The sequence below is a fragment of the Staurois parvus genome, unplaced genomic scaffold (assembly GCF_062004578.1).
Source record: "Staurois parvus isolate SC_StPar_1 unplaced genomic scaffold, SC_StPar_1.0 ptg001830l, whole genome shotgun sequence".
Taxonomy (NCBI): Eukaryota; Metazoa; Chordata; class Amphibia; order Anura; family Ranidae; genus Staurois; species Staurois parvus.
This window is the reverse complement of record NW_028319626.1, coordinates 1155388-1183157: the sequence shown is the minus strand read 5'-3', so window position 1 is coordinate 1183157 and position 27770 is coordinate 1155388. Positions and strand designations below refer to the sequence as shown.

The window sequence follows — 27770 nt, the reverse complement described above, 5'->3', positions numbered from 1 at the left end:
AAGGGAACAATGGCACATATATGGTGGGACTGCCAGGAGGAGTTTTGGCGGGAAATAATTAAGATAAGATAGGATATCTCGGGAATTACTTTTTTGAATGACACTTGGGTATGTTTATTCCATTGTACAGAGTTAACAGTGAAACAATATAGGAATATGATGGTATTTCATCTCATAAATGCGGCAAAAGGATTGATCCCTAGATTTTATATATATATTGGATTAACTATACCATATAAGAGAGTAAAAAAACAGAAACATTTAAAACCATATGGAAAAGGTGGAGGGTGTTTAAAGCGGAGTTCCAGACGTTTCATTTTTTTCTGAAGGCACCCACGTGAGAGTGCTTAGGCAATGAAAGTTGAGATCACTTGTACTTGTAATCCTTTGCTTTCCCTCTAAAAAAAATACAATTGCTTACTGCACCCTCATATTGTGAACGCTGTCATCTTAAGTGTGGGCACCTGAAGCCCGCTCAGACATTCTTCCGGTAAATTGTGCAGCTGGCTACCCAGCATGCACTTCCTGTTCTTGCTCCTGTGCAGTGTGAAGAAGGCCTGGCACTTTCTAGCGCCTGCGCAGTGTGAAGGATTGATCTTGCACCTGCGCAGTGTGAAGAAATCCCCGCTATCGCGTCACTTCCGGTCTCGTAATAACACGAGATTTTGGTATTAGGCATTCCCTAGGACTGCTGGGATAGATGAAGCCGATATCCCAGAAGCCCTAGGAATGCCTGATGATGTATTCCCCTAGGCGGCCTGGACAGGAAGTGGAGACAGAAATGATCAATTAAAGGTATTTAGGGAAAACATATACATATATATCGCCAAAACGGACTGGGAGAGGGAGACCATTGTCTTTCAGGGGAGGAAAAAAAAAGGCTGGAACTCCGCTTTAAAATCTCAAAAAGATATGCAGATCTGGTAGAAGTCTAAATGAAGAGAAGAAAGAGGGAGGGAGTAAAATGAAGGAAAGTGTAGAGAGGAGGAAAGAAGGGGGAAGATGGACAATAAAGGAAATAATGAAGGAGCAAGAAGAAAAAGGTGACCAGGAGAGGGGGGGAAGGGAATGGGGGGTGGGGATTTTGAAAAAAATATGCTTTGGAAATTGATTTAGACTGTGTTTGTGATTTTGCAACTTCAAACTAATAAAAAGATAAAAAAACAAGGTGAGGGACGTGGCGGCAGCAGGTGAGTGAATACCCGCTAACAGGCGCTGCCATGATGGATCTTAAATGACAGGTGCTCTTTAAATGTAAGGAATCCAACTTATTCTTGCTGGTAGCTAGAATCTTTAGTATTTGCAAACCAAATAAAGGTTTCCTTTTTAGAATAATAAGCTGTCAGGTTAGTGAAATTGTGATATCAGAACCGATTTTAGGTTAATACGTTAATGACACATAGTTGAACTGCAAAAAAAAAATGGCAGTTACTTAACACACAGTGCACAGTAAATGCCGCCCTGTCTGTTGTAGAATATTTTTAACAATTTGAGTAACAAGAAACAATTGAGTACTGTCCGTGATACTTTTTTTTATTTGCACTAACATACAATTTTGAGGACAAGCTTCCGGGGAGTGTCCCCTTCTTCAGGTCCAAGCAGTAATATTACAAAATTTTAGCAGAATGTTAGAAGATATGTGGGGATTGACAAAAAAAAGCTTGTCCTCAAAATTGTATGTTAGTGCAAATAAAAAAAGTATCACAGACAGTACTGAATTGTTTCTGTCACAAGTGCACTAATACGGCTACAATCACCTCAAGCAGTAACAAGAAAAAAATGCAGTTTTCAAAGTCTTTCATTGCTGTAAATAAGGTGTCTGCCCTGGTATGGTAAAACTTCCCAAATCACACTCCAGTGAAACCCTTGCTCTTCATTGTATGAACAAACTGTCCTTGTGACTGGGAAGCTGTAATTTGCATAAATAAATGGTGGAGTTCTACTCCCGCCCTTCATGAAGCCAAGCGAAATTCTTTTGATAGTTATTTATCCAGAACAAAGACCTTGTCGTTTTGTAGAGCCTTCAAAGAGTAATACCTGAAGGTTGCTGTATATTATGTTGGAGTATTTATTTTAGTCAAGTAAAGTGTTTTCCATTGTAGCATGTCAGGAGAGGTCAGTTTAAAGTGTGTAAACAGTGAACTCTCCTTAATTGCTCCCTCTTAGTTTTTTTTAAAGCCCAGTTGGAGCTTTGACGCAAATAGTAAATGGATATTGTTGTTGCAGGTAAAAGGTACAAAAAAGCTGAAAAATCCCAGCTTTTGCTTTCTTTGATAAAGCGGAAGTAAACCTTTACAAGTAAACATTGCCAGCAGGAAGGATCTTTTAGTAGAAGAGACTTTACCTATCTGTTGGCAATTTCTTTCAATCTGAACACTGATTGTGGTGCATGTGCAGTACAATGTACAGTTCCGGCATCTTACAGATACTAGGAATGGTGCCTGGTGCAGAAATAATGTAATTCTAGCACACGTGTATGGGAGTTGCATTGTCAGTGCCTGCCCAATGGGATAAGCACAGGGTGGATAAAAATCAATGATTTTTTAAAAAAAAAATCAAAAAAATTGGATTTTTTTTTATTTAAATTGGATTTTTTTTATTTAAATTGGATTTTTTTTATTTAAATTGGATTTTTTTTATTTAAATTGGATTTTTTTTATTTAAATTGGATTTTTTTTATTTAAATTGGATTTTTTTTATTTAAATTGGATTTTTTTTATTTAAATTGGATTTTTTTTATTTAAATTGGATTTTTTTTATTTAAATTGGATTTTTTTTATTTAAATCGGATTTTTTTTTATTTAAATCGGATTTTTTTAAATAAAATGCTTTTTGAGGAAAACATATTACCATCCAAAGGTTATTCCATCATGAAATAAAGATTAGTTTTTTAATTATGTAGAATAAGGCTGTATATGTTTAATTTTTTTGGTAAATAAATTCCATGAATCCATTCACAATGTCATGCTCTTCCAGAGGTTTTTGTAAGATGATTGGGCAGTTTCTCTGCCTACAAGATATTATCACAGATGATTGGTTTACTTTTGCAGTTCTCAAAATTGAATTTGACTCAGCGGAGATCACATGCCTCTTCTTCACAGCAAAAATGTTATAACATGAACAGAGTTAAGAAAAAGACCTTCATCCTAACTTCTACAAACCTATGAATACAGAATCAACCCCTTCAGTGCTAAGTTTCAAGAAGTTCAGTGAATAGAATAGAAACAATATTTTTCTGATTGTTTGGAGTGGAATAGATCTGCACAAGAAGAAAGTGAAACTAAGTGTGAGGAGGAGGAAGGGGCTGACAGTCTAAGTTTCCTAAAATATATATATTTTGTTTAGCCAAATTAGTTAACAAACATGGATGTTTGTTTAAGCAAATCACATATGCTGGAATGTTATTGTTTCAGTTGAATAAATCTATTTAAATTGTTGTTATTAAGGTAATGATTATTTTTCTCCTTCCTAAGTACAACAGAAAAGTTGTCCAAATATGAATGATTAACCTATTAAACCGGGGATAAAAAAACTAATATGAAAAGTTGTTATTCTAAAAATCTTCATCTACTTGCATATTAAAGTTATACCAGCAAGAATTAGTCTTTATGTAGAAAACTAGGATTTAGATCAAGCCTTACTGACTAGTGATTTAAATCAAATCCACCCTGGATAAGCAAGAAGCCAGCAGAATCAGAAGACAACAATAACATGGTATCAGTGGTAACGGAGTGGATGCAGGGCGCTTAGACCTTACATCACTGGAGAAGACCAATAGGTAAGTGTGTATAATGTACAGGGTACATGCTAGTACAAGGGGATAAGAGATGCGGCACACCACTAGCTCAACAGGTGAAAAGATTTGTGAATAGTCTCAGCTTGGCTGAAGCCATTCACATACCTTTCCACTTGTTAAGCTAGTGGTGTGCTATGTCACCCATCCTCTGGAACTCCCTGCCCCAACCCATCAGATTATCACCTACTCTCCTCTCCTTTAGGCGCACCCTGAAAACCCATCTCTTCAGGGAAGCCTACCCCACCCCCTGCTAACTTGCCGACCTCCTCCACTCTTCCTACCACTCCATCCCCCACAGCTATCTCCTCCTGTGCCACCATCCCCTCCCTCCTAGATTGTAAGCTCGAAAGAGCAGGGCCCTCGATCCCCTCATGTTTTGCATTGTATTGTTATTGTTCTGTCACATGTTCTGTCCCCCTTTGTAATGTACAGCGCTGAGCGAACTATTGGCGCTTTATAAATACTGTATAATAATAATAATAATAATGTCTCTTATCCCCTCTTGCTTCTCTGCTTTCTGGATCAAGCACTTGACAGTCTTCACCCTTAAATTGCTGTGAGACACCAGATTTAGTAGAGCACCTTGAGTGGCACTACAAGTGGTCATAGGGTACTGTGAGTGCATGCTTCTACTTTATGGCAAATGCTGGCTGCACTCACCACCATCTAATTTTGCTTTAACTGTCTCCTAGTCTCAGTGCAAAAATGAATTTCCTGCTGTAGGCTGCAGACAGGACCAAGACGCCCTCCATGAGCGCACCGGCACCCTATGCAGTAGTTTGACACAACCCCTGTGAGTCACAATAAAGCCATAAGTACTTGTGGGAGCTGCTGTAGGCTGAGGTGTAGAGCCCCATTGGCACTCAGGATAGTAGGGATGACAGGATAGGAAAAACTTCAGTGACCAATGAACATTTTAGATTAAAACCGCTGCTTTCCTTAGCTGATCCAAGCATGGCTGTGTACATGTGAAAGCCTCAGGCATTGCCGCTCCTGGGCCATGCCCCCTGATGTATTTTGTCCTTCCCACTGGGACTTAATCATAGGTTCCTCTGCAGATATAAGAAGCCAAAGCAGTAGCTCCGCTTGGCTGACTCCAGAAATAACTGAAATGCCCTTTATCAGATAAGTCACCCTAGCTCTGAATTCACGGATCCTGATTTGTCTTTGTGTTGTTTAGAGTGAACAAGCGATGGAAAACTCGTCTGTAGCTTCAGCCTCCTCAGAAGCTGGAAGCAGCCGTTCCCAGGAGATTGAAGAGCTTGAGAGGTTCATCGATAGCTACGTACTGGAGTACCAAGTCCAGGGACTGCTGACGGACAAAATTGAGGGAGAAGGGGAGAACGAGAATACAGAGTCTAGTATATCCCAGGTGAGTGCGCTAAGCAGTGAAGCAAAAAGAGACCTACTGCTGAGATATAGCAGGCAAAATAAGTACTGAACACACCACCATTTTTTCTTTTACATGTCGGTAACAACCCATGCAATCCATACATACAAAAAAACTAAAACAAATAAGTTCAGAAATTAAGTTATGTGTAATAAAATGGAATGACACAGGGGAAAAGTATTGAACATGCTAAATGAAATTTATTTAATACTTCATATAAAATCCTTTGTTGGTAATGACAGCTTCAAGATGCCTCCTGTATGGAGAAACTAGCCGCATGCATTGGCCCATTCTTCCGCACAAACAGTCTTCAAATCTTGAAGGTACCCTGGGCCTCTTCTTTGAACTCTGATCTTTAGTTCTTTCCATTTCTCTATTGGATTCAAGTCAGGTGATTAGCTGGGCCATTCCAGCAGATTTATTTTCTTTCTTTGAAACCAACTGAGCGTTTCCTTGGCTTTGTGTTTGGGATCATTGTCTTGCTGAGATGTCCACCCTCATTTCATCTTCATCATCCTGGTAGAGGGAAGCAGATTTTTATCAAGAATGTCTTGGTACATTTTTTTCCATTCATCCTTCCTTCAAAGACATGATGTTTGCCAGCACCATATGCTGAAAAACAGCCCCACACCATGATCCCACCTCCAAACTTCACTGTTGGTATGGTGTTTTTGGGATGATGTGCAGTGCCATTTGTGTGTATTATGCCATCCAAAGAGTTCAATTTTGGTCTCATCTGGCCAGACTATATTCTCCTAATATTTCACAGGCTTGTCTAAATGTTGTGCCGCAAACTTTAAACAACCTTTAACATGCTTTTTCTTCAGCAATGGAATCTTTCGTGGTAAGCATGCATACAGGCCATGGTGGTTGAGTGCATTACTTATTGTTTCTTGGAAACAATTGTACCTGATAATTTCAGGTCTCTCTGAAGCTCTCCATAATTTGTCCTTGGCTCTTGGACAACTCGTCTGATGATTCTTTTCACTCCTCTGTCAGAAATCTTGTGAGGAGCACCTGGTTGTGGCTGGTTGATTATGAAATTATGTTCTTTCCACTTCTGGATTATGGCCCCAACAGTGCTCGCTGGGACATTCAGAAGTTTAGAAATCCTTCTGTAACCAATGCCATCAGTATGTTTTGCAATAATAAGGTTACGAATGTCTTGAGAGAGCTTTTTACTTTTACCCATCATGAGATGTTTTTTGTGTGACACCTTTTTATAGGTGACTGAACCAGCTGATGTTAATTTGCATTGACAAGGGGCAGGATTGCTTTCTACTTACTGATAACTTCAGCTGGTGTCTTGGCTTTTCATGCCTTTTTGCACCTCCCTTTCCCTGTGTCATTCCATTTTATTACACATAACTTAATTTTTTAACGTATTTGTTTTTATTTCTCTGTATGTATGGATTGCATGGGTTGTTACCGACATGTGGTGAACATTTCATGTCAATAGCACCTTTAGAAATATATTTAATGAGAAAAATGGTGATGTGTTCAATACGTATTGTACCTGCTGTATGAATAAAAAATAAACTAAAGGCCAAACCTTTTTTGTTTTGGATAGAGTGGAGAGGGATTAGAACACCTGTCAGGTTTTTATTGCAGTCTGTGCCCCCGGTCGATGCACCTTCTCTATATGTTCTAAGTCATAGAGGGAAAATCTTCCAATGGGGACACTGGTTCTGGTGCCCTCTGGGTTCTCAAGGAATTTCCTTAATTTGCAGGGATTTCCTCTCATCCTGTTTGGCTGTGGGACAAGATGGCGACAAAAAAATCTGATAGCGCTTATAACCCTCCCGTACTCTATTAAAAATGAAGAAAAAAAAATGCCTATAGTTCTACTTTAAAGGGTATCTAATGCCAAACCATTTGTTTTGGGGAAACCCCAAATTTTGAGTTGTCACCAGAAATTGAATAGAGGGGAAATTTTCCAATGGGGACACTTGTGAGAGTTGCCCAATAGGGCGTTTTCCTCACTTTGAAGAGTCCTGTTGGGCCTACCTATTATTTTTACCAAAGGGTTTTAATTTTTCCACCATTTTTACTCTGCACCTGGGTTTATAATCCATTAATGTATTTTCCTTATTGCATCTCCCAAATGACAAATTAGAATGAAATGCCAATTTGCTCCATATAGATATTCCTTGTTTCCTTTTTCTCCATTACTCTATAAATTTCACTGATCAGTCCGTATAATAATGTTGCCCTTTTTTTTTCCCCCACCTGATCCTTTGGTTTGATTATTATAATTCAGTATGTAGGTCATCCTACCCCTATACAAGCTTTACTGATTGTACTGCTTTTTCTCTAAATATCTAAAATTTGGCATCTCATTCTAAGTAATAATTCCCTTTTTTCCCCGAAAACCTAACACAACACGTTTTTGCCATTTTTCATGGCTTCTTCAGTGGCATAAAGATGCTTATATTGTGTCCATTTTTAAAGTGCTCAAGCTGCAATACACATGGACAATCAGATATGATAATGGTCTGTTTAGGTCTACAGGACTTGAATTATATGGAAATCTCTCCTGGGGTTTATAGATGGCATAAATTAACAATGGTTTAAACCAGTGGTCTCCAAACTGTGGCCCAAGGACCAGATGCTGCCCTTTGTTAGCCCTTGTCCGGCATTGTTACTAAAAGTGGGTCCTAATTCCCCCAACTGACATCAACGATGGGGCATTATTCTTCCCACAAATATCAGTGAATGGACACTATTCCTTCCACTAACACCAATGATGGGCCAATAATCCTTCCACTGATGGGGCACTACTCCCAATGACACCAATGTCAAATATATATATATAGATCTATAACACGCATACTGTCACTGGCCACTTGTTATGGACACCTTGCCAGTGCCAAGAAAATCTCCCCACACCATTACACCACCACCAGTCTGAACCATTGATACAAGGCAGGATGGATCCATGTTTTCATGTTGTTTATGCCAATTCTGATCCTACCATCTGAATGTTGCAGCAACCAGTCTGCCCATTCTCCTCTGACATCTGACATCAACAAGGCATTTTCGTCCACACAACTGCCGCTCACTGGATATTTGCTGTTTTTCGGACCATTCTCTGTAACCCCTAGAGATGGTTGTGCATGAAAATCCCAGTAGATCAGCAGTTTATGAAATACTCAGACCAGCCTGTTTGGCACCAACAACCATGCCATGTTCAAAGTCACTTAAATCTCCTTTCTTCCCCATTCTGATGCTCGGTGTGAACTTCAGCAAGTCGTCTTCACCACGTCTAGATGCCTAAATGCATTGAGTTGCTGCCATGTGATTGGCTGATCAGCAATTTGTGTTACCAAAGCAATTGAACCGGTGTTTCTAATAAAGTGGCCTGTGTGTGTGTGTATATATTTTATATATTTTATATATATATATATATATATATATATATATATATATATATATATATACACTATATTGCCAAAAGTATTGGTTGGCCGGCCTTTCCACGCACATGAACTTTAATGACATCCCAGTCTTAGTCCGTAGGGTTCAATATTGAGTTGGCCCCGCCCTTTGCAGCTACAACAGCTTCAACTCTTCTGGGAAGGCCGTCCACAAGGTTTAGGAGGGTGTCTATGGGAAGGTTGGACCATTCTTCCAGAAGCACATTTGTGAGGTCAGGCACTGATGTCGGGGGAGGAGGCCTGGCTCGCATTCTCCACTCTAATTCATCCCAAAGGTGTTCTATGGGGTTGAGGTCAGGACTCTGTGCAGGCCAGTCAAGTTCCTCCACCCCAAACTGGCTCCTCCATGTCTTTCTGGACCTTGCTTTGTGCACTGGTGTGCAGTCATGTTGGAACAGGAAGGGGCCATCCCTAAACTCTTCCCACAAAGTTGGGAGCATGAAATTGTCCAAAATGTCTTGGTATGCTGATGCCTTAAGAATTCCGTTCACTGGAACCAGGGGGCCAAGCCCAACCCCTGAAAGACAACCCCACACCATAATCCCCCCTCCACAAAACTTTACACTTGGCACATTGTAGTCAGGCAAGTACCGGTTTCCTGGCAACCGCCAATCCCAGACACGTCCATTGGTATGCCAGACAGAGAAGTGTGATTCGTCACTGCAGAGAACACTTTTTCACTGCTCTAGAGTCCAATAGCAGCGTGCTTTACACCACGGCATCCGATGCTTTGCATTGCACTTGGTGATGTAAGGCTTGGATGCAGCTGCTCGGCCATGGAAACCCATTCCATGAAGATCTCTACGCACTGTTGTTGTGCTAATCTGAAGACCACACCAAGTTTGGAGGTCTTTAGCTATTGACTCTGCAGACAGTTGGTGACTTCTGCGCACTGTGCGCTTCAACATGCGCTGACCCCGCTCTGTCATGTGACGTGGCCTACCACTTGGTGGCTGAGTTGATGTTGTTCCCAGTTGCTTCCACTTTGTTATAATCCCACTAACAGTTGAGCGTGGAATATTTAGTAGCCAGGAAATGTCACGGATGGACTTATTGCACAGGTGGCCACCTATCACGGGACCACGCTTGGAGTCACTGAGCTGAGAGCGACCCATTCTATCACCAATGTTTGTAGAAGCAGTCTGCATGCCTAGGGGCTTGATTGTATACACCTGTGGCCATGGAGGGGATTGGAACACCTGAATCCAATTATTTGAAGGGCGGGACCAATACTTTTGGCAATATAGTGTGTGTGTATGCATATATATATATATGTGTTTTACTTGCTCTGTGTAATGGTTTTGCACAGAGCAGCTCCATTCCTCCTCTTCTGGGGTTCCCCACTGGGGCTCCTGGCTCCTCCCCCTCACAGAATGCCTAGCATAGCAATCCGCTTGCTATGGGGGGGGGGGGGCACTTGTGCAAGCTCACTCCCGAACAGGCTCTGTGTGACCATAGACATACACAGCGTGGCTCTGCTCCACCCCTGCTCCTTCCTCATTGGCTGTGATTGACAACAGCAGGAGCCAATGGCTTCCGCTGCTGTCTCTGAGCCTAAGAAGAGGGAGGGAGCTGATGGAGCCACTGTTCTCTGGCACAACGCTAGATCAAGATCGGTCTCAGATAAGTATAAGGGGGCTGTACTCAGAAGGTTTTTTACTCTAATGCAGAGAATTTTATTAAGATAAAAAACCTTCAAAACCTTTAGAACCACATTAACATGTAAGGTGGTGCAAATAGGAACCCACCCACCCCAAACCATCCCTACCGTGACAGCATGCGGGATTTGGTCTCTCCTGCAGCAGCTGTCACTTTTTAAGTTTTTGCTGCTCCTTGAGGCTTTGCTCACACAGCTGTGTAAATCATTCACAGTGATCTGTGAATGAATGGACTACAAGTCCTGTCTGCCACTTGTAGTTCTCAGTGGAACATAAGTCCGGTGACCCCCACACTCCATCACTCAATCTGAATCTTTATGATCCATACTGGAAGGCCCATAGAAAGATGGGGAAGATTTGTGGGGCTTCAAATCCCCAGACCTCTGCTCTGTGTGTGTGGGTATTGACCGCTCATCACCCACGGAGATAATTGCAGTGGGGGCCAGGAGAGTGGGAGTGTTAGGGTGTTAGTTCACCTTTCATTTTTTGAGTAAATAAATGGTGCTTAGATTATTAGTTTTTTTTTTTTTTTTTTTTTCAATGGCAGCAATCAGAAGGGGGGTGGGGATAATATAAATAATAAAATAATACTTTATTAAAGGATTTTTATGCTGTGCGGAGTCCTTGAAAGTTTTAAGGAGGAAAGACGGGATCATTTCCAAGAAGCCTTTTAAAGAAATCTGCAAGTTTTGACTTCTGAGTCAGTGAGTTTCACAAGGGAATGTTTACTGTTTATGGGCACTCTAAAGAGCACCTTGGAGGAAGTGCACTCTTGTATTGAGAATCGGATGGTTGCTTTCATCTGCATTTGTTTTTCACAAGAGGATTCTTTATGGGGATCTACAAACTTTACTTTATTAAAGTGTTACAAAACCCAGGACCCTGCACTCACTATATCTGGTCTCCCTGGACCCTGCATTTACTATATCTGCTCTCCCCGGACCCTGCACTCACTATATCTGGTCTCCCCGGACCCTGCATTCACTATATCTGGTCTCCCCGGACCCTGCATTCACTATATCTGGTCTCCCCGGACCCTGCATTCACTATATCTGGTCTCCCCGGACCCTGCATTCACTATATCTGGTCTCCCTGGACCCTGCATTTACTATATCTGCTCTCCCCGGACCCTGCATTCACTATATCTGCTCTCCCCGGACCCTGCATTCACTATATCTGCTCTCCCCGGACCCCGCATTCATTATATCTGGTCTCCCCAGACCCTGCATTCACTATATCTGCTCTCCCCGGACCCTGCATTCACTATATCTGGTCTCCTCGGACCCTGCATTCACTATATCCGCTCTCCCCGGACCCTGCATTCAATATATCCGGTCTCCCTGGACCCTGCATTCACTATATCTGGTCTCCCTGGACCCTGCATTTACTATATCTGCTCTCCCCGGACCCTGCATTCACTATATCTGGTCTCCCCGGACCCTGCATTTACTATATCTGCTCTCCCCGGACCCTGCATTCACTATATCTGGTCTCCCCGGACCCTGCACTCACTATATCTGGTCTCCCCGGACCCTGCACTCACTATATCTGGTCTCCCCGGACCCTGCACTCACTATATCTGGTCTCCCCGGACCCTGCATTCACTATATCTGGTCTCCCCGGACCCTGCATTCACTATATCTGGTCTCCCCGGACTCTGCATTCACTATATCTGGTCTCCCCGGACTCTGCATTCACTATATCCGGTCTCCCCGGACCCTGCATTCACTATATCCGGTCTCCCCGGACCCTGCATTTACTATATCTGGTCTCCCCGGACCCTGCATTTACTATATCTGGTCTCCCCGGACCCTGCATTCACTATATCTGGTCTCCCTGGACCCTGCATTTACTATATCTGCTCTCCCCGGACCCTGCATTCACTATATCTGCTCTCCCCGGACCCCGCATTCATTATATCTGGTCTCCCCAGACCCTGCATTCACTATATCTGGTCTCCCCGGACTCTGCATTCACTATATCCGGTCTCCCCGGACTCTGCATTCACTATATCCGGTCTCCCCGGACCCTGCATTCACTATATCCGGTCTCCCCGGACCCTGCATTTACTATATCTGGTCTCCCCGGACCCTGCATTTACTATATCTGGTCTCCCCGGACCCTGCATTTACTATATCTGGTCTCCCCGGACCCTGCATTCACTATATACGGTCTCCCCGGACCCTGCATTCACTATATCTGGTCTCCCCGGACTCTGCATTCACTATATCTGGTCTCTCCAGACCCTGCATTCACTATATCTGGTCTCCCCGGACCCTGCATTCACTATATCTGGTCTCCCCGGACCCTGCATTCACTATATCCACTTTCTCCGGACCCCGCATTCACTATATCTGGTCTCCCCGGACCCTGCATTCACTATATCTGGTCTCCCACAGTACACAGAACATGCAAATGCAATTTTTTTAGTAAATATAAAGCTAAATACCTTTTATCATCAGCTGTTAGAGCAATCTTGTGATTTCTATCAGTGTCCAGCAGAGCACTGGTTAAAGCTTGTAGGAGGAGTTTTCATTCTCCTATGACTGTCCAATGAGGCTGCATGACCCCTGACCCTCTTGGCAGTGCTGATTGGCCCTTTGGCGATCACATGCACCCTCCAAAAAGGAAAAAAAAAAAACCTTTCTAACAATACACACCAAACTGAGCATGTGCAGAGTGACGAGTGACTCTGCATTATCAGCAAATGGATTGGGGTAGAGGAAGAAGGGGGAGGAACAGAGAAGACAGGATCAAACAGCCTTTTTTACACAATGCGATGGATTAACCCCTTAGGTTCCACAGTGGGTATAACAAGCATGCTTTACTGCATCTACAGACTGATTGTACTGTTGTGGGTTTAGTAACACTTTAATGAACACTGGGTATGAATACTCCATATTATTGGTAAGTTTTTTTAGCGCTATACACTTGAAATGTTTGTGATTCACATATTTTCACATATTTTAGTCATTTATCATGATTTGACAAGTTTATGGTTTCTTTTAACACCTGAAGAAGAAAGGTGTGTGTGTGTGTCAGTGTCAGTGTCAGTCATTGGTAGGAAACTGTTGCCTAATGAATGAGACCCAATTTACTGCTTTTCTGTTTATTCCAATTTGTTCCTGAGTTAATGTGTTTTCCTCAGAGTTCTCATGTGAACCTGTGAGTGTTTTTTTTTTTTTTTTTTTCTGCAGTGGACAGTGGAGTGTAACGAACAGCTGGATGTAAACCGAACTTCACCAAAAGGGAGAAGATCTTCCTATAACCACAATCAGGTGAGCAGATGATCATGCTGGATTTATGGTGGTCTCACTTTCCACGACTGGGAAGCATTATACAAAGTAGTGTGTTGAAAAAAAGTGTTAATATTTAAGTGTTCCCTGAATTTTGTGTTTAAAAAGGCCATCGCCATGCAAACAAAAACCCACCCCACTCCCCCGTTCACAAATTGTCCTTTTTTCTATTTCAATGGTTTTTATTAAATTTTTTAAACAGTATAAACAGAGGCAGTAAAACACGCCCACGCAGGGGCTATCAATTGCACAGATAAACAAAATGCCAAATAAAAAAAAAAGGGGAAAAACAATGCTCTAATGCCAACAGGGCAAAAGGTACGCCCACGCAGGGGCTATCAAAGGCACATAAGTTACAAAACATTAATGTAACTGATTATAACAACTAAATGCAGCTGTCCTAGTCACACTAAAAACAGAGAGAGAGAGAGAAAAAGGAAAAGAGAGGGAAAAAAAAAAAAAAAAAGGGGGGGGGGGGGGCAAAGAGCAGGGATTCAAGAGCACCAACACCGAACGCCATTACATCCCCAGACTAGCCAGGGAGAGTGAGGGAAGGGCATATTGCAACCACGGCTCCCATATTTTCAAAAATTTACGTTGGGAGTCATTGCGGATACTCGACATCTGTTCGTTGATCATCATAGTGGTCATACGATCCTGCACCCCCTGAAAAGGGACAAACGGACTCCTCCAGGCCTGAGCAATTGTTCTAGTGGCGGATAAAAACAGATAGGAAGCCAACTTCTGCTGGTGAGCCAAGAGGCCCGGTATGGGGCAATGAAGCAAGGCATACCGAACATCCCGGCGTATGGAGAGATGGAACAAAGTGAAAAGGAGGCCAAATACACGAGACCAAAAACGAAACAGTCTCGGGCATGACCACCAGATATGCAATACATCACCACGATGACCACAACCCCGAAAACATCGATCACTACAGGCAGGGTTAGCCCGGGCCAACCGAGCCGGAACCCAATACCAACGAAACAAAACCTTATAGGCTGCCTCCAGTGTGGTCGTATTAAATGAGCATTTAGCTATGAGTGACCAGGCCTTATTCCAGTCCTCCGGATCCACAGCCACTCCCAGGTCGCGCTCCCACTGAACAACATATGAAAGAGAAGTATGCGATGAGCGTCTGTTCAGAGCTGCATAAAGAAGGGATATAAGGCCCGGACGCTGTTGGCAAAGCTGTTCAAAGGCAGATTTCTGGTACGGGAACGCAGAAGTACCCCGCAGCGAGAGCAGCCAGTGTCGCAATTGAAGATATCGAAAAAATTCCGCTGGGGGGATATTCCGGGATTCCCGAAGAGAGTCCCAGGTGGGAAAGGACCGAAAAATCAAAAAGTGTCGCACCTGCGAAAAACCATTAGTCACCCACCAAGAAAACGCCCCTGGGTGATCCAAACCCGGCGGGAAAAGAGGGTTGTTAATACAAATTGTCCTTTTTTAAAAACATGATGACTGATGATCCATTGCTTTGGTCCAGGCCTGCTGCCGGCTAGTCTTTGTGCCGACCCTTCCTTGTGGTGTCATTGGCTGATGAAGTCCTAATCCGTCTATAGGCCCATTAGGAAGTATCCATGCCACCGCAGCAATAGTAACACTCAAAGAGGGGCCCTTCTACTTTGCAGTGAGAAAGATAGTCTTGGGACCCAACATGTCACATGACCACAGATTCGGATAAATATTTGAAATGAGGTATTTATTTGATTTTTAAGTGGACCTTCCATGCCAAACGAGGGGGGGCATCACCTTGGCCCCAACCTCTGACATTTCGGGATGCAAGGATGATGTCACAATGCCTCCTGGCAGAGCTATGTACTCCAAATCCCATGAGAATTCACTCTTCCAATAGGCTGGGGTTCATTCAGCTCTGCTGGAAGTTAAGGTCATGTCGCCCATGTCATTCAGAAGCATTGGAAGCCTAGGTTGAGGTAAGGTGTTTTTTTTCTTTTTTTTTTTTTTATTGGGTGATCTGTTTGTTTAAAAACTGCTTTTAAAAGAGGGATTATTGTTCTTATTATTACTACAGGTGCTTATATACTGTCAATTTAGGCAACACTTTTTTTTATAAGTTGTACATTCACATCAGTCACTGCCCTCAATCTAATGTCCCTAACTCACATTTATACATACACATACTAGGGGCCAATTTAGACAGGAGCCAGTTAACCTACAAGCATGTTACATAGTTAGTCTGGCTGAAAAAAGACAAAAGTCCATCCAGTTCAACCATTAAAAAAAAAAAAAAAAAAAAAAAAAAAGTTATAATCCTACACCCACAGTTGATCCAGAGGAAGGCAAAAAAACCCAGAAAAGCATGATCCAATTTGCTCCTGCAGAGAAAAAGAGAGGCAATCGGATATTCCCTGGATCAACTTTACCTATAAATGTTATATCCAGTTATATTCTGTGTGTCCAAGAAACAATCCAGGACTTTTTTAAAGCAATCCACTGAGCTGGCCAGAACCAACTCTTGAGGGAGTCTATTCCACATTTTCACAGCTCTTACTGTGAAGAAACTTTCCGTGTTTGGAGATTAAATTTCTTTTCCTCCAGACGTAAAGAGCGCCCCCTTGTCCTCTGTGATGACCTCAGGGTGAATAACTCTACACTGAGTTCATTATATGAACCACTGATGTATTTATACATGGAGATCATATCCCCCCTTATGTATTTATACATGGAGATCATATCCCCCCTTATGTATTTATACATGGAGATCATATCCCCCTTATGTATTATACATGGAGATCATATCCCCCCCTTATGTATTATACATGGAGATCATATCCCCCTTATGTATTATACATGGAGATCATATCCCCCCTTATGTATTATACATGGAGATCATATCCCCCCTTATGTATTATACATGGAGATCATATCCCCCCCTTATGTATTATACATGGAGATCATATCCCCCCTTATGTATTATACATGGAGATCATATCCCCCCTTATGTATTCTACATGGAGATCATATCCCCCCCTTATGTATTATACATGGAGATCATATCCCCCCTTATGTATTATACATGGAGATCATATCCCCCCTTATGTATTCTACATGGAGATCATATCCCCCCCTTATGTATTACACATGGAGATCTGATGTATTATACATGGGGAAATGATATCTCTCTCTGGAGTCTATACCTCTCCTAATACAAGAGAGGATTTTGCTCACTTTAGAAACCGCAGCTTGGCATTGCATGCCATTATTAAGCTTGTGATCTACCAGAACTCCCAGATCCTTCCCCACCATTGATTCCCCCAGGTGTACCCCCCCCCAGTATGTATGATGCATGCATATTCTTAGCCCCCCATTGCAGAACCTTACATTTATCAACATTAAACCTCATTGTCCACATAGTTGCCCAATTACACAGAGCATTGAGGTCGGCTTGTAAGTTGGAGACATCCTGTAAGGACGTTATTCCACGGCACAGCTTGGTGTCATCTGCAAAGACTGAAATGGGATTTATAATCTCAGACCCGATATTGTTTATAAATATATTAAAAAGTAAGGGTCCCAACACTGAACCTTGGGACCCATTAAAAAGCAAAAAGACAAAAACTGTAGTGGAAATCGATTCCACTATATAAAAGCCATTTGTGTAGAGGAATAGGGACTATTAAACTTCACAAACAGTACTGCTTAGGTGAGGCAGCTAACTCTGTACTATTGAGGTGCTAACTCTAAACAAGAATTGAATTCTAGATCCTAACACTTCCCACAAACATTACAATCTGTCTGTACAATCTCTATTAGACCTACCAACAACCATGTTGTATAAGGGCCTGCCTGATTGTATAGAAATTGATTGGATAGTGTAGGTGGGTCCTGATATTATTATTATTATTATACAGGATTTATATAGTGCCAACACTTTGCTCAGCGCTTTACATACAGTAGTTGTCGTTCATCTAAACTAGACTGTACAAAAATTGAACAGTCATGTATATGGTGACCCCAAGGAAACTTAGTGGATCTACACTGCATCAGAGCACCACAAACCAAATTCATTTTTAATATTCAAAGCAAACTCCCCCCATCCATCCATCCATCCATCCATGTCTCCATGCTTTATTTTACTGAGAAGTCACTTAGAAAAATACCTCCTAGCATTTCTAACAGTGGCCAGCTTGACTAAGAGCAGATAATTCATGTAGCATTTACTAGGAATCCATCTGCCCTTAGCTCAGAAATACAGGCAGGATGGTGTACTCTCCTATTCTGAAGTCTCCTGGGATGTATGATATTATTTTCCTAGGCATAGAAACCAGGAAGTAACAGAAGAAACGTGAAAAAAAAAACACATTTAAAATAAGTATGATTTGATACTTTCCTATCACGGCTGCCAGACTCATTCACCTTTCCAACCGCTCTGTCTCCGCCACCCCCCTCTGCCAATCCCTCCACTGGCTTCCGATTGCGCAACGGATCAAATTCAAAATCCTAACGCTGACGTACAAAGCTGTCCACCATACTGCCCCGTACTACATCTCTGACCTAATATCCAAGTACCGCCCAACACGCACACTCCGCTCCTCACAAGACCTCCTTCTCTCTAGTTCCCTGGTCTCCTCCTCCCATGCCCGACTCCAGGACTTCTCCAGGGTGTCACCCATCCTCTGGAACTCCCTGCCCCAACCCATCAGATTATCACCTACTCTCCTCTCCTTTAGGCGCACCCTGAAAACCCATCTCTTCAGGGAAGCCTACCCCACCCCCTGCTAACTTGCCGACCTCCTCCACTCTTCCTACCACTCCATCCCCCACAGCTATCTCCTCCTGTGCCACCACCCCCTCCCTCCTAGATTGTAAGCTCGAAAGAGCAGGGCCCTCGATCCCCTCATGTTTTGCATTGTATTGGTATTGTTCTGTCACATGTTCTGTCTCCCTTTGTAATGTACAGCGCTGAGCGAACTATTGGCGCTTTATAAATACTGTATAATAATAATAATAATAATAATCTATTTACTAATACTAGTAGCATAAGGATTAAAAATATTCACTGTTGATTGAGAGAGTGAATTTCTACTTTAACGCATTTCTAGCATGCAGGAAAAAAGTTAAAACATGTTTAAATTTTTTCTTTTTATAAGTGCTGCACTGCTCTTTTCAGTTGCTCCAGTTTTCCCAGCACCATCTTCAAATTATCTGCTAACTTTTTTTTTTATTAATCGGTATCTTTCCTCCCTATCTCAGGCATTCTACCTGCGAGACGGAGCGATTAACACACTCAGCCATTTGTCTTCCCGAGCGCCGGCTCTGCTCTTCCCTGTAATTAGTTATTAATTAAATGTCAGCACTGTGATTAAATGCCAAGGAAAGTATGCTGAGGAACAGTATTAATGATCCCTACTGTACAAAAACCCCACAACACCTTGTTATGGGAGGTTTTACAGGGTAATGGATTTACTGGTGCCTATTAATGAGATCGCTAAGACATACCTAGTTGATTAAAGTAGACCTGTATTAAAAAAAAAAAAAATTTTATAAAACAGGACCACATTTTTTTTTTCTTTAAAAGCTTAGTTCACTTTTTGTAGCATAATTTAACCACTTCAATACCAGGCACTCTTACTCCACTCCTGCCCAGGCCAATTTTCAGCTTTTAGCGCTGTCACACTTTAAATGACAATTGCACGGTCATGAAACACTGTACACAAATGACATTTTTATCATTTTTTTCATACAAATAAAGCTTTCTTTCGGTGATAATCATTGCTGGGTTTTTTATTTTTTGCTAAATAAATGAGAAAATACAGTTTTTCTTAGCAAAATGTTATAACAGAAACAATCTTTCTTCATACATTCAGATCAAAATGTATTCTGCTACATTTCTTTGGTGAAAATAACACAAATTAGTGTATATTATTTAGTCTGTAGGAATGTTAGAGTCCCAATTTAGAAACACACACACGTACACACACACACGTACACACACACACGTACACACACACACGTACACACACACACACACACACACACACGTACACACACACACGTACACACACACACACGTATTTTTGGGCACAGGCACAATTTTCATACTTTTAGCTCCGTAGGCCACCAGAATAAATTTGAAAGAAACAATCCAAATTAATTTAATTTGAAGTGCAGACTTTCAGCTTTAATTCAAGTGGTTGAACATACAGTAAATATCAAGTGCAAATTTTAGGAACTGCAACCATTTTTATACACAGTCCCTCCATTTTCAGGGGCTCAAATGTAATTGGACAAATGAATATAATCCTAAATAAATTGTTCATTTTTAATATTTTGTTGAGAATCCTTTACTGGCAATGACTGCCTGAAGTGTGGAACCCATGGACATTACCAAAGACTGGGTTTCCTCCTTAATGATGCTTTGCCCGGCTCTACCTACAGCTGCCTTCAGTTGTTTTTGTTTGTGGGTCTTTCTGCCTTTTAGTTTTGCCTTCAGCAAGTGAAATACATGCTCAATTGGGTTGAGATCAGGTGATTGACTTGGCCATTGCGGAATATTCCACTTCTTTTCCTTCAAAAGCTCCCGAGTTGCTTTTGCAGTGTGTTTTGGATCATTGTCCATCTGTACTGTGAAGAGCCATCCAATCAACTTTGCTGCATTTGGCTGAATCCAGGCTGACAGTATATCTGTAAACACTGCAGAATTCATCCGGCTGCTTCTGTCACATCATCAATAAACACCAATGACCCAGTGACGCTGGAAGCCATGTATACCCATGCCATCACACTGCCACCACCATGGTTTACAGATGACGTTGTGTGCTTTGGAACATGAGCTGTTCCAATCCTTCTCCACTCTTTTTTCTTCCCGTCATTCTGGTACACATTAATCTTAGTTTTGTCCGTCCAAAGAATGCTCTTCCAGAACTGGTCTGGCTTTTTTAGATGTTTTTGGCAAAGTCTAATCTGGCTTTTCTATTCTTCAGGCTTATGAATGGTTTGCACTTTGTGGGGAACCCTCTGTATTTGCTCTCGTGAAGTCTTCTCTTGATTGCAGACTTTGACAATGATACGCCCACCTCCTGCAGAGTGTCCTTTACTTGTCTGGATGTTGTGAATGGGTTTTCTTTACCATAGAGAGGATCCTGAGATCATCCACCACTGATGTCTTCCATGGACGTCCATGCCATTTTATATTGCTGAGCTCACCAGTGCATTCTTCTTTTCTCAGAATGTACCAAACTGTTGATTTGGCCACTCCTAATATTGCTGCTATCTCTGTGATGGAGTTGGTTCATTTTTGAAGCCTTACAATGGCCTGTTTCACTTGCATGGACAGCTCCTGTGAACGCATGATATAGGTTCACAGCAATAGATTCCAAATACAAATACCACACTTAGAATCAACTGCAGACCTTTTACCTGCTTAATTGCTGCAGAAATAACGATGGAGTAGCCCACACCTGGCCATGAAACAGCTTTTGATTCAATTGTCCAATTACTTTAAGAGCCTTTAAAAAAGGGGGAGGAGTGGCTACTCTTAATAGCTGTAAGTCCTAAACCCTTCCTCCAATTTGGATGTACATACCCTCAAATTAAACCTGAGAGTGCACTTTCAGGCCATATCCATTATAGAACTATAGCTTGAGTATGTTTTGGTAAATACCTGAAAAAAACTAAAATTGTACCTGTGTCCAAATATATATGGACCTAACTGTGTGTGTATATTTGTGTGCGTGTGTATATATATTTTGAAATTTTTATTTCTTTTATATACGGTGATCAGAGCAATACAGTGTTACCTTAGTGACACTGTACTACTCTAGGGAGGTGATCAGGATTTTTTTTACACACACTGATTGCCTATAACTATGTTTACAGTTCTAAGGAACCATTTTGTTTCTGAATGAAAACTGTTCAGTGTTTCTCGTGTGTACCGGGCTTTAATGTCTGTATTCAAGATGGATTTCACAGGAGGTCACATGTTAAGTCATGGCGTAGGGAGGCCCAATAGTGGCAGTTTCAGGAATAGGCCAAGAAAAGATCTTTCTTTGGACATGGATAGGTTCAGCTGTGGAAGAACTAGAAGTCCCTGCATACCTTTGCAGCCTGTGACCCACCCTGGATCCCTGTGAAATGGTTAATGGTCCTCTGCAGCTAGGACGAGCTGTGTCTGGGCCCTGCGTGTGCTGATGTAGCAGTAGCTCGTAGATCAATACAACATAAAAGCCACTATGTTTAATTAATGTTGTAATTTAGAGCTTTATCGGTCCGCAAGGAGTGTGAGGCAGCAATTGTTTCTGTGCTGCTTAATAAACTTTGTCCTATGGGCATGTGACAGAGAGACCAGTGTGGTCAGCCAGGGCTAGGATCCACAGTGTGAGGTTCAGCTATAGGTTGGAACGTAGCGCCATCTAGTGTATGCTAACCATAATGCACACATTTGCTGAATATCGAAGTTTTCATTTGGCTCCTAATAGAAGCAGGCAGGGCTGGACCAAGGGGTGAGTAGAAGAAACTGTGTGTTTGTTTCAGGTCAGTGACTAATGCAGGCCATAGACGGTTCGTTTATCGGCCGAATTTTCATCCGAAAGAATAATTGGCTGATATTCGCATTGTTAGTGGCGCAATGTCGTCGACCGATTTTCGCGGTTCCTCCTCGTTTCTTTTATCGGTCGTGCTGGAAAATTTACGAAAAACTCACCACTTTCGTAAGCATTGGTGGCAACAGAATGACCGATTTTTTTCATTTTTCGCCTGAAAATTCGGCCGATAAACGAACCGTCTATGGCCTGCATTAGTCAGGCAGCTAGCATTTTCTGAGGGAGATCTGCAGTGGCAGCCTGTACATTTCTGTAAGTACAGGTTAAATGACCGTGGCCATCATTCAGCATGGAAGAAGGCCAGCAGCAGGGTCTCTGCAAATAACAGCCCTGAAGACTAGAGGAATGCTGAAAAAAAAAAAAGCAGAATTTTTTTTTTTTTACCTTCATGAATAATTGCAGGCATTGGGATGCCATACATAGTTACATTGGTCCAGCTTGGGTCAATGTAACCATGTATATGACATACCTGGCTGATGCCAGACACAAGTGTTTCAAGAATCTTCATTTGCTTCTGGGTCCTTTGCTGAGCGGCTGTTCTCCTGCATTGTGAACACTGAAAGCTGAAAATCATTGCAATAGAGACCGTTACTCTAGTGATCTTCACTTGCTTCCGGGTCCCGTGCTGGCCTGATGCATTGTGAATTGCAGACGGTGAACCGCTCAGCACAGGCACCTTTCAGAGAATGCTTTGCATGTTCTAAACAAAATGCTAAGTGTTCTCTGATTGGACAAGGTGGAATGGCTGTGCGGTCACTCTCTCTGGCTCATCCAATCAGAGAACGCTTTGCATTCATTCAGAGAATGCAAAGTTTTCTCTGAATAGTACTGAGTGCTGAGTGTCCGACTTTCTGCAACTCACAATGCATCAGGCCAGCCACTCCACATGAGACCAGTAGATAATGAAAAATCACTGAAGTGGCAGTGTCTACTTCAATGATTTTCAGCTTCCATTGGCATCGGCCAGATATGGTATATATTGTACAGATGACAAAAAGAGAAAAAGTCCAGTCATATGCTCAAACACCATTAGCTGTGTAACAGAGGAGATAAAAGCTGGGTTCAGCATTGTAGCGCCTGATCTCAGGATAAACTGATGTTACCACCTGCTGTTCCTGGGCAGCTTCGGCTTGTCTTTGCACAGAGGGATCTGACCATGCATGACTTGGTAAAAAGCATTTACCCATCAGCCAAATCAGAAGGAAGGAGGGAATGGAATTAACATCATTTAATCTGGATGATGAGATCTGGGCGAGAGTGATCCATGATTCACTGATTGGTGGTTGTTTTGGGTTGCTGGCCGATTATCTTACTGTCGCTTTCACAACCGTTCAGCATTAAGGAGGTTGATTTGCTACTGCGTTTCCACTGCTGGTTATTCACCAGCTTCTGGTGAGTGTTAAATTCAATGGGGTGATAATCACTGCAGGATCACATGGACGGTGGATCAAGATACCTTAACCCCCCTGGCGGTATTCCTGAGTGTAGCTCGGGGTAAAGTTTCAGCACCACAAGCGGTAACCCCCCCGAGCTACACTCGGGAATACACTGCAGCGTTGCTCCGCGATCTCTTCTTCACTTACCTTGTCCTGCGCTCCCGCGATGTCCCTCCTGCAGTGTCCCTGGCCATGTCCTCCAGCCGATGCCGGCATCTCTCTTCTGGGTTCCGTTCCCTGCGACGTCGGGACGTATGGGGGACGGAACCGGCGGGAAATTTAAAAATGTGAAAAAGTGACATTCACTAAATACACTAAAATCACATAGTATAACATTCCTGTATCAAACCATTTCACATACATTTTGTCCCGAGTGCTTTGTCCGGCACCCTGCCTGCATTTTTACTGTTCTTTCTGCCTGGAAACTGAGAAACGTCCATGGCGTCCAAAAAGCGTCCCTTTAGGTCAAAAGCGGTTTTAGACCGGCTAGAGAACAGTGATAGTAAATCAGAACCCCTTGCAGAATTGAGTGATAATGATTCGTGGGGGAAATTCGTCATCAGACACTGAAAATGATTTTGCGACTTTGCTCAGTAATGTGTGAACTTGGCGCTCTATTTCAAAATTCATTGTTTTTGGTTTGATTACATTTTTGAATTAAATTTATTATTATGATATTTTTTATGATTATTTATTAAATTATAATTTATGATTTCGTATTTCAAATTTTAACATACCCGGGATGTTTACTAGACTCTTGTTCGGACAGATTTCAGTGAGTTATTCCTCAAAATTACAGGCCTACAATAAAAAAAACTACATATTTCCATGCAAAAAAAGTACCGCTTTGAGCACAGAAATATGGACATAATCAGACTGCTAGGGATGATAAAGCGATATCACATCACTGAAATGAACTGAACTTTTTTCACACCATTTTTTTCACTTTGGTGGTAGCTTCTATTACTGTCATATTTTTTCTTTTATAATTTGTTTTTTTGTATTGGATATTGGTTTGAAACCCTTTTTTTAAAGGGTAATTTAGTATGACAGAGCGCTGGTTATGTGTATCTTTCTAGTCACTGTATACTGTATATAGTTACATTGGTCCAAGCTGGACCAATGTAACTATGTATAACATGCCGATGCCTGCTAATAGTCTTTAAGAACAATTTGCAAAACTTTTTTTAAACTGGAGATCTAAATAAAACTGATACCTGTTATTGGTTAAGCAAAATAAAACCCCAACCTTTGAGGACATATGAGATCTTCAGTCATTGTGAGGTTTCTGTACCAATAATCAGTGCTTGATTAATCCTATTTAAGAATCTGTCTTCTTGTGTTATGTGTATTAGAGCCAGGGGCGGACTGACTATTTGGAAACTCGGGCACTGCCCGAGGGCCCGGGGTCAGTAGGGGGCCCCATGAGATGCCCCTGGAACCTTTTTCATAGGCTTTTTTGAGTTTGGGCAAGGACACAGGGGCCCCATGATCCCCTATTGCCCGGGGGCCCCATGAGTTGTCAGTCCACCCCTGATTAGGGCTTACAAAAGAGGAGACCCCTGTAGCAAAATGCAGTGTTTCCCAAACCTCTTCTCCAGTGCCGCATACAATTTAGGGTTTGTAGGTATTCACACTGGTATTTAGATGACACAGCAGAGACACTTCGCAGTCCTGGGAAGCACTATTATGATGAAGGGTGGTATTATGAAGGGTCCTGACCACATTCATAGCTAATCTCTCCCTAAGGCTCATCTATATTTGTGCTGTGTAAACAGTATGTCAGTGTTTTGTTTCTTTATTTCTTCAGAATGGAAATAAAGATTGCACCCCGAACATGCTTGGCACAGAGATTTGGGCAGCAAGCACATTGGACTCAATAAGGTAAGAAGGATTCGAATTTTAGACAGATATGTAGAAATGTACTATGTTTTTATGCTTAAGTAATTCTAAATATTTTTTTTTTTTAATAATAAACATGTCCTACTTACCTGCTCTATGAAATGTATTTATTATTTGTTTTAGGTACTTGTATATTGCCATCAATTTATGTAGCGCTTTACCTATATATGGTATATTCACATCAGTCCTTAACCCTCAAGGGGTGTACAATCTAAGGTCCCTAACTCCCATTCATACATACACATACTAGGGACAATTTTTAGACAGGAGACAATTAACCTCCCAGCATGTCTTTGGAGTGTGGGAGTAAACCGGAGTACCCGGTGGAAACCCACGCAGGCACAGGGAGAACATGCAAACTTCAGGCAGGAGGTGCCGCGGTTGGGATTTGAACCAATGACCCTAGTACTGCCAGGCGGAAGTGCTAACCAATTCTGTGAAATGATTTTGCACAGAGCAGCCCTGAGCCTCCTCTTCTGGGGTTCCCCACCAAAGCTTCTGGCTCCACCTCTTCAGCGAGTGCCCACATAGGAAGCCGCTTCCTATGGGGGCACACGTGCAAACTTGTATCCATAGGCACATAGTGTGGCACGGCCCTGTCACCGGCTCCCTTGTCGCAGGATTTGATTAACGGCAGCACCGGCCAATGGCTCTTGTTGCGCCCTCTGTGTACTGTGAGGAGAGAGGGAGCAGAGAGAGCCGCTGATTTTGTGCACAGCGCTGAATGGAGATTGGGCTCAGTTAAGTGTTTAGATGGTGCAGGAGGGATCCTGATCCCATAAGATTTTATACCTTAATGCAGAGAAGTAAAAAACCTTAAAGCAAACTGTAGTAAACTAAACAAAAATAGCATTGCATACTAGCGCATTATGAATAACGTACCTGTGAAAGGGATCCCACTGACAGGGCTTCCATCTTCTCCTGACCTTCCTTCCTGGTTCGCGGCCTCTGGCCATTTGGTTATAGGGCAACCCTGAAGGGATCCATTTCACAGGTAAGTTATTCATAATGTGCTAGGAATGCGATGCATACTAGCACATTAGGCCATTAGCTTAGAGGGGGAACTTTATTACCGCTTTAACCACCTCCCGTCCTGCCATTGTATATAAACGTCCGGACGGTGGCAGTGCAGGGGCGGGTGGCCGTTTATAAATGGCCTCTCTGCCCTCTGCTTGTGTGCGCTCCCTGGGAGCGCGCAGCACCGCAATCCAGTGCCCGCTGTGTCCTCCGGTCGCAGTGGAAACCCGATCGTCGTACAGGACCTCTGAGCAAGGTCCCGATCATGTGATCACTGATTGGCCAATCAGTGATCACATGCAGAGTAGTAAGCAAGATGTCACTTCTAACATCATTGCTTACTACATGTGAAATCTGTGAATGATCACAGAGGTCACATGGTACAAAGCCATTCACAACAGCCTTGTACCATGTGACAAGCTGTGAGCAATCACAGCTCACACAGTAGTTCTCAATGGCTGCAAGAATGCAGCCAGAGAGGAGGAGAAATGATTGCTTTTACAGCCTTTATGGGTATAAAAGCAATCAGTGTAAAAAAAAAAAAAAAAATCTTCATAACTCCCCACAAGCAGTACGGTGTCACCATGGTGACACTGTACTGCTAGGGTGACAGTATGTTTAAAAAAAAAAAAAAAAAAAAATTAAAAAAATAAAATTAAAATGTAAAAAAAAATGTTAAAAAATTATAATTTTTGGTTATAGACTAATTCGGGTTATTTTTTTTTTTTTTTTACTAAAAAGATAACGGAATAAATGTTGGCCAAGATTTATGATGAAATATTATTTATTTGCAAAATTTTATAAGAAAAACGCTTTTTTTCCAAATTTTTGGATGTTTTCATTTACATAGCAAAAAAAATTAAAATCTCAGTAGTGAATAAATACCACCAAAATAAAGCTTAATCTGTCTCAAAAAAATGCTAACATATTCATATGGGTACAGTGTTGCATGACTGCGCAATTGTCATTCAAAGTGTGATAGCGCTGAAAGCTGAAAATTGGCCTGGACAGGAAGGGGGTTAAAGTGTCCGGACTTGAAGTGGTTAAAGGTAATTTCAAACCTACACAAAAATATCTCCTTAATTACTAATATCAGAGCTGTTTTAAATGACCTTCCTTAAGACCATTCCTTATGCTAGCAAAGTACCTGCATAGAGGCTATTGTAAGCTCTTTGTTGCACTTCCTCTTTGTTGTCAGAGCTCTCTACTAGTGCTTAGATAGCAGTTGTGAAAACTCTATGCAAAAATCCACTTTACATTCAGAACATAATACA

General features: G+C 42.0%; 1 protein-coding gene across 3 annotated transcripts in view; it reads left to right on the top strand.

Annotated features, from left to right (window-relative positions):
- CTIF (cap binding complex dependent translation initiation factor) overlaps positions 1 to 27770 on the top strand; it is a 402276-nt gene that overhangs the window by 104024 nt on the left and 270482 nt on the right. For all 3 annotated transcript variants that reach the window (XM_089664081.1, XM_089664080.1, XM_089664082.1), the window contains exons 3-5: positions 4977 to 5168; positions 13479 to 13559; positions 25388 to 25461. In XM_089664081.1, the coding sequence (XP_089520207.1) occupies positions 4989 to 5168; positions 13479 to 13559; positions 25388 to 25461 (335 nt within the window). In that variant the 5' untranslated portion in view covers positions 4977 to 4988. The remainder of the gene's footprint in view (positions 1 to 4976; positions 5169 to 13478; positions 13560 to 25387; positions 25462 to 27770) is intronic.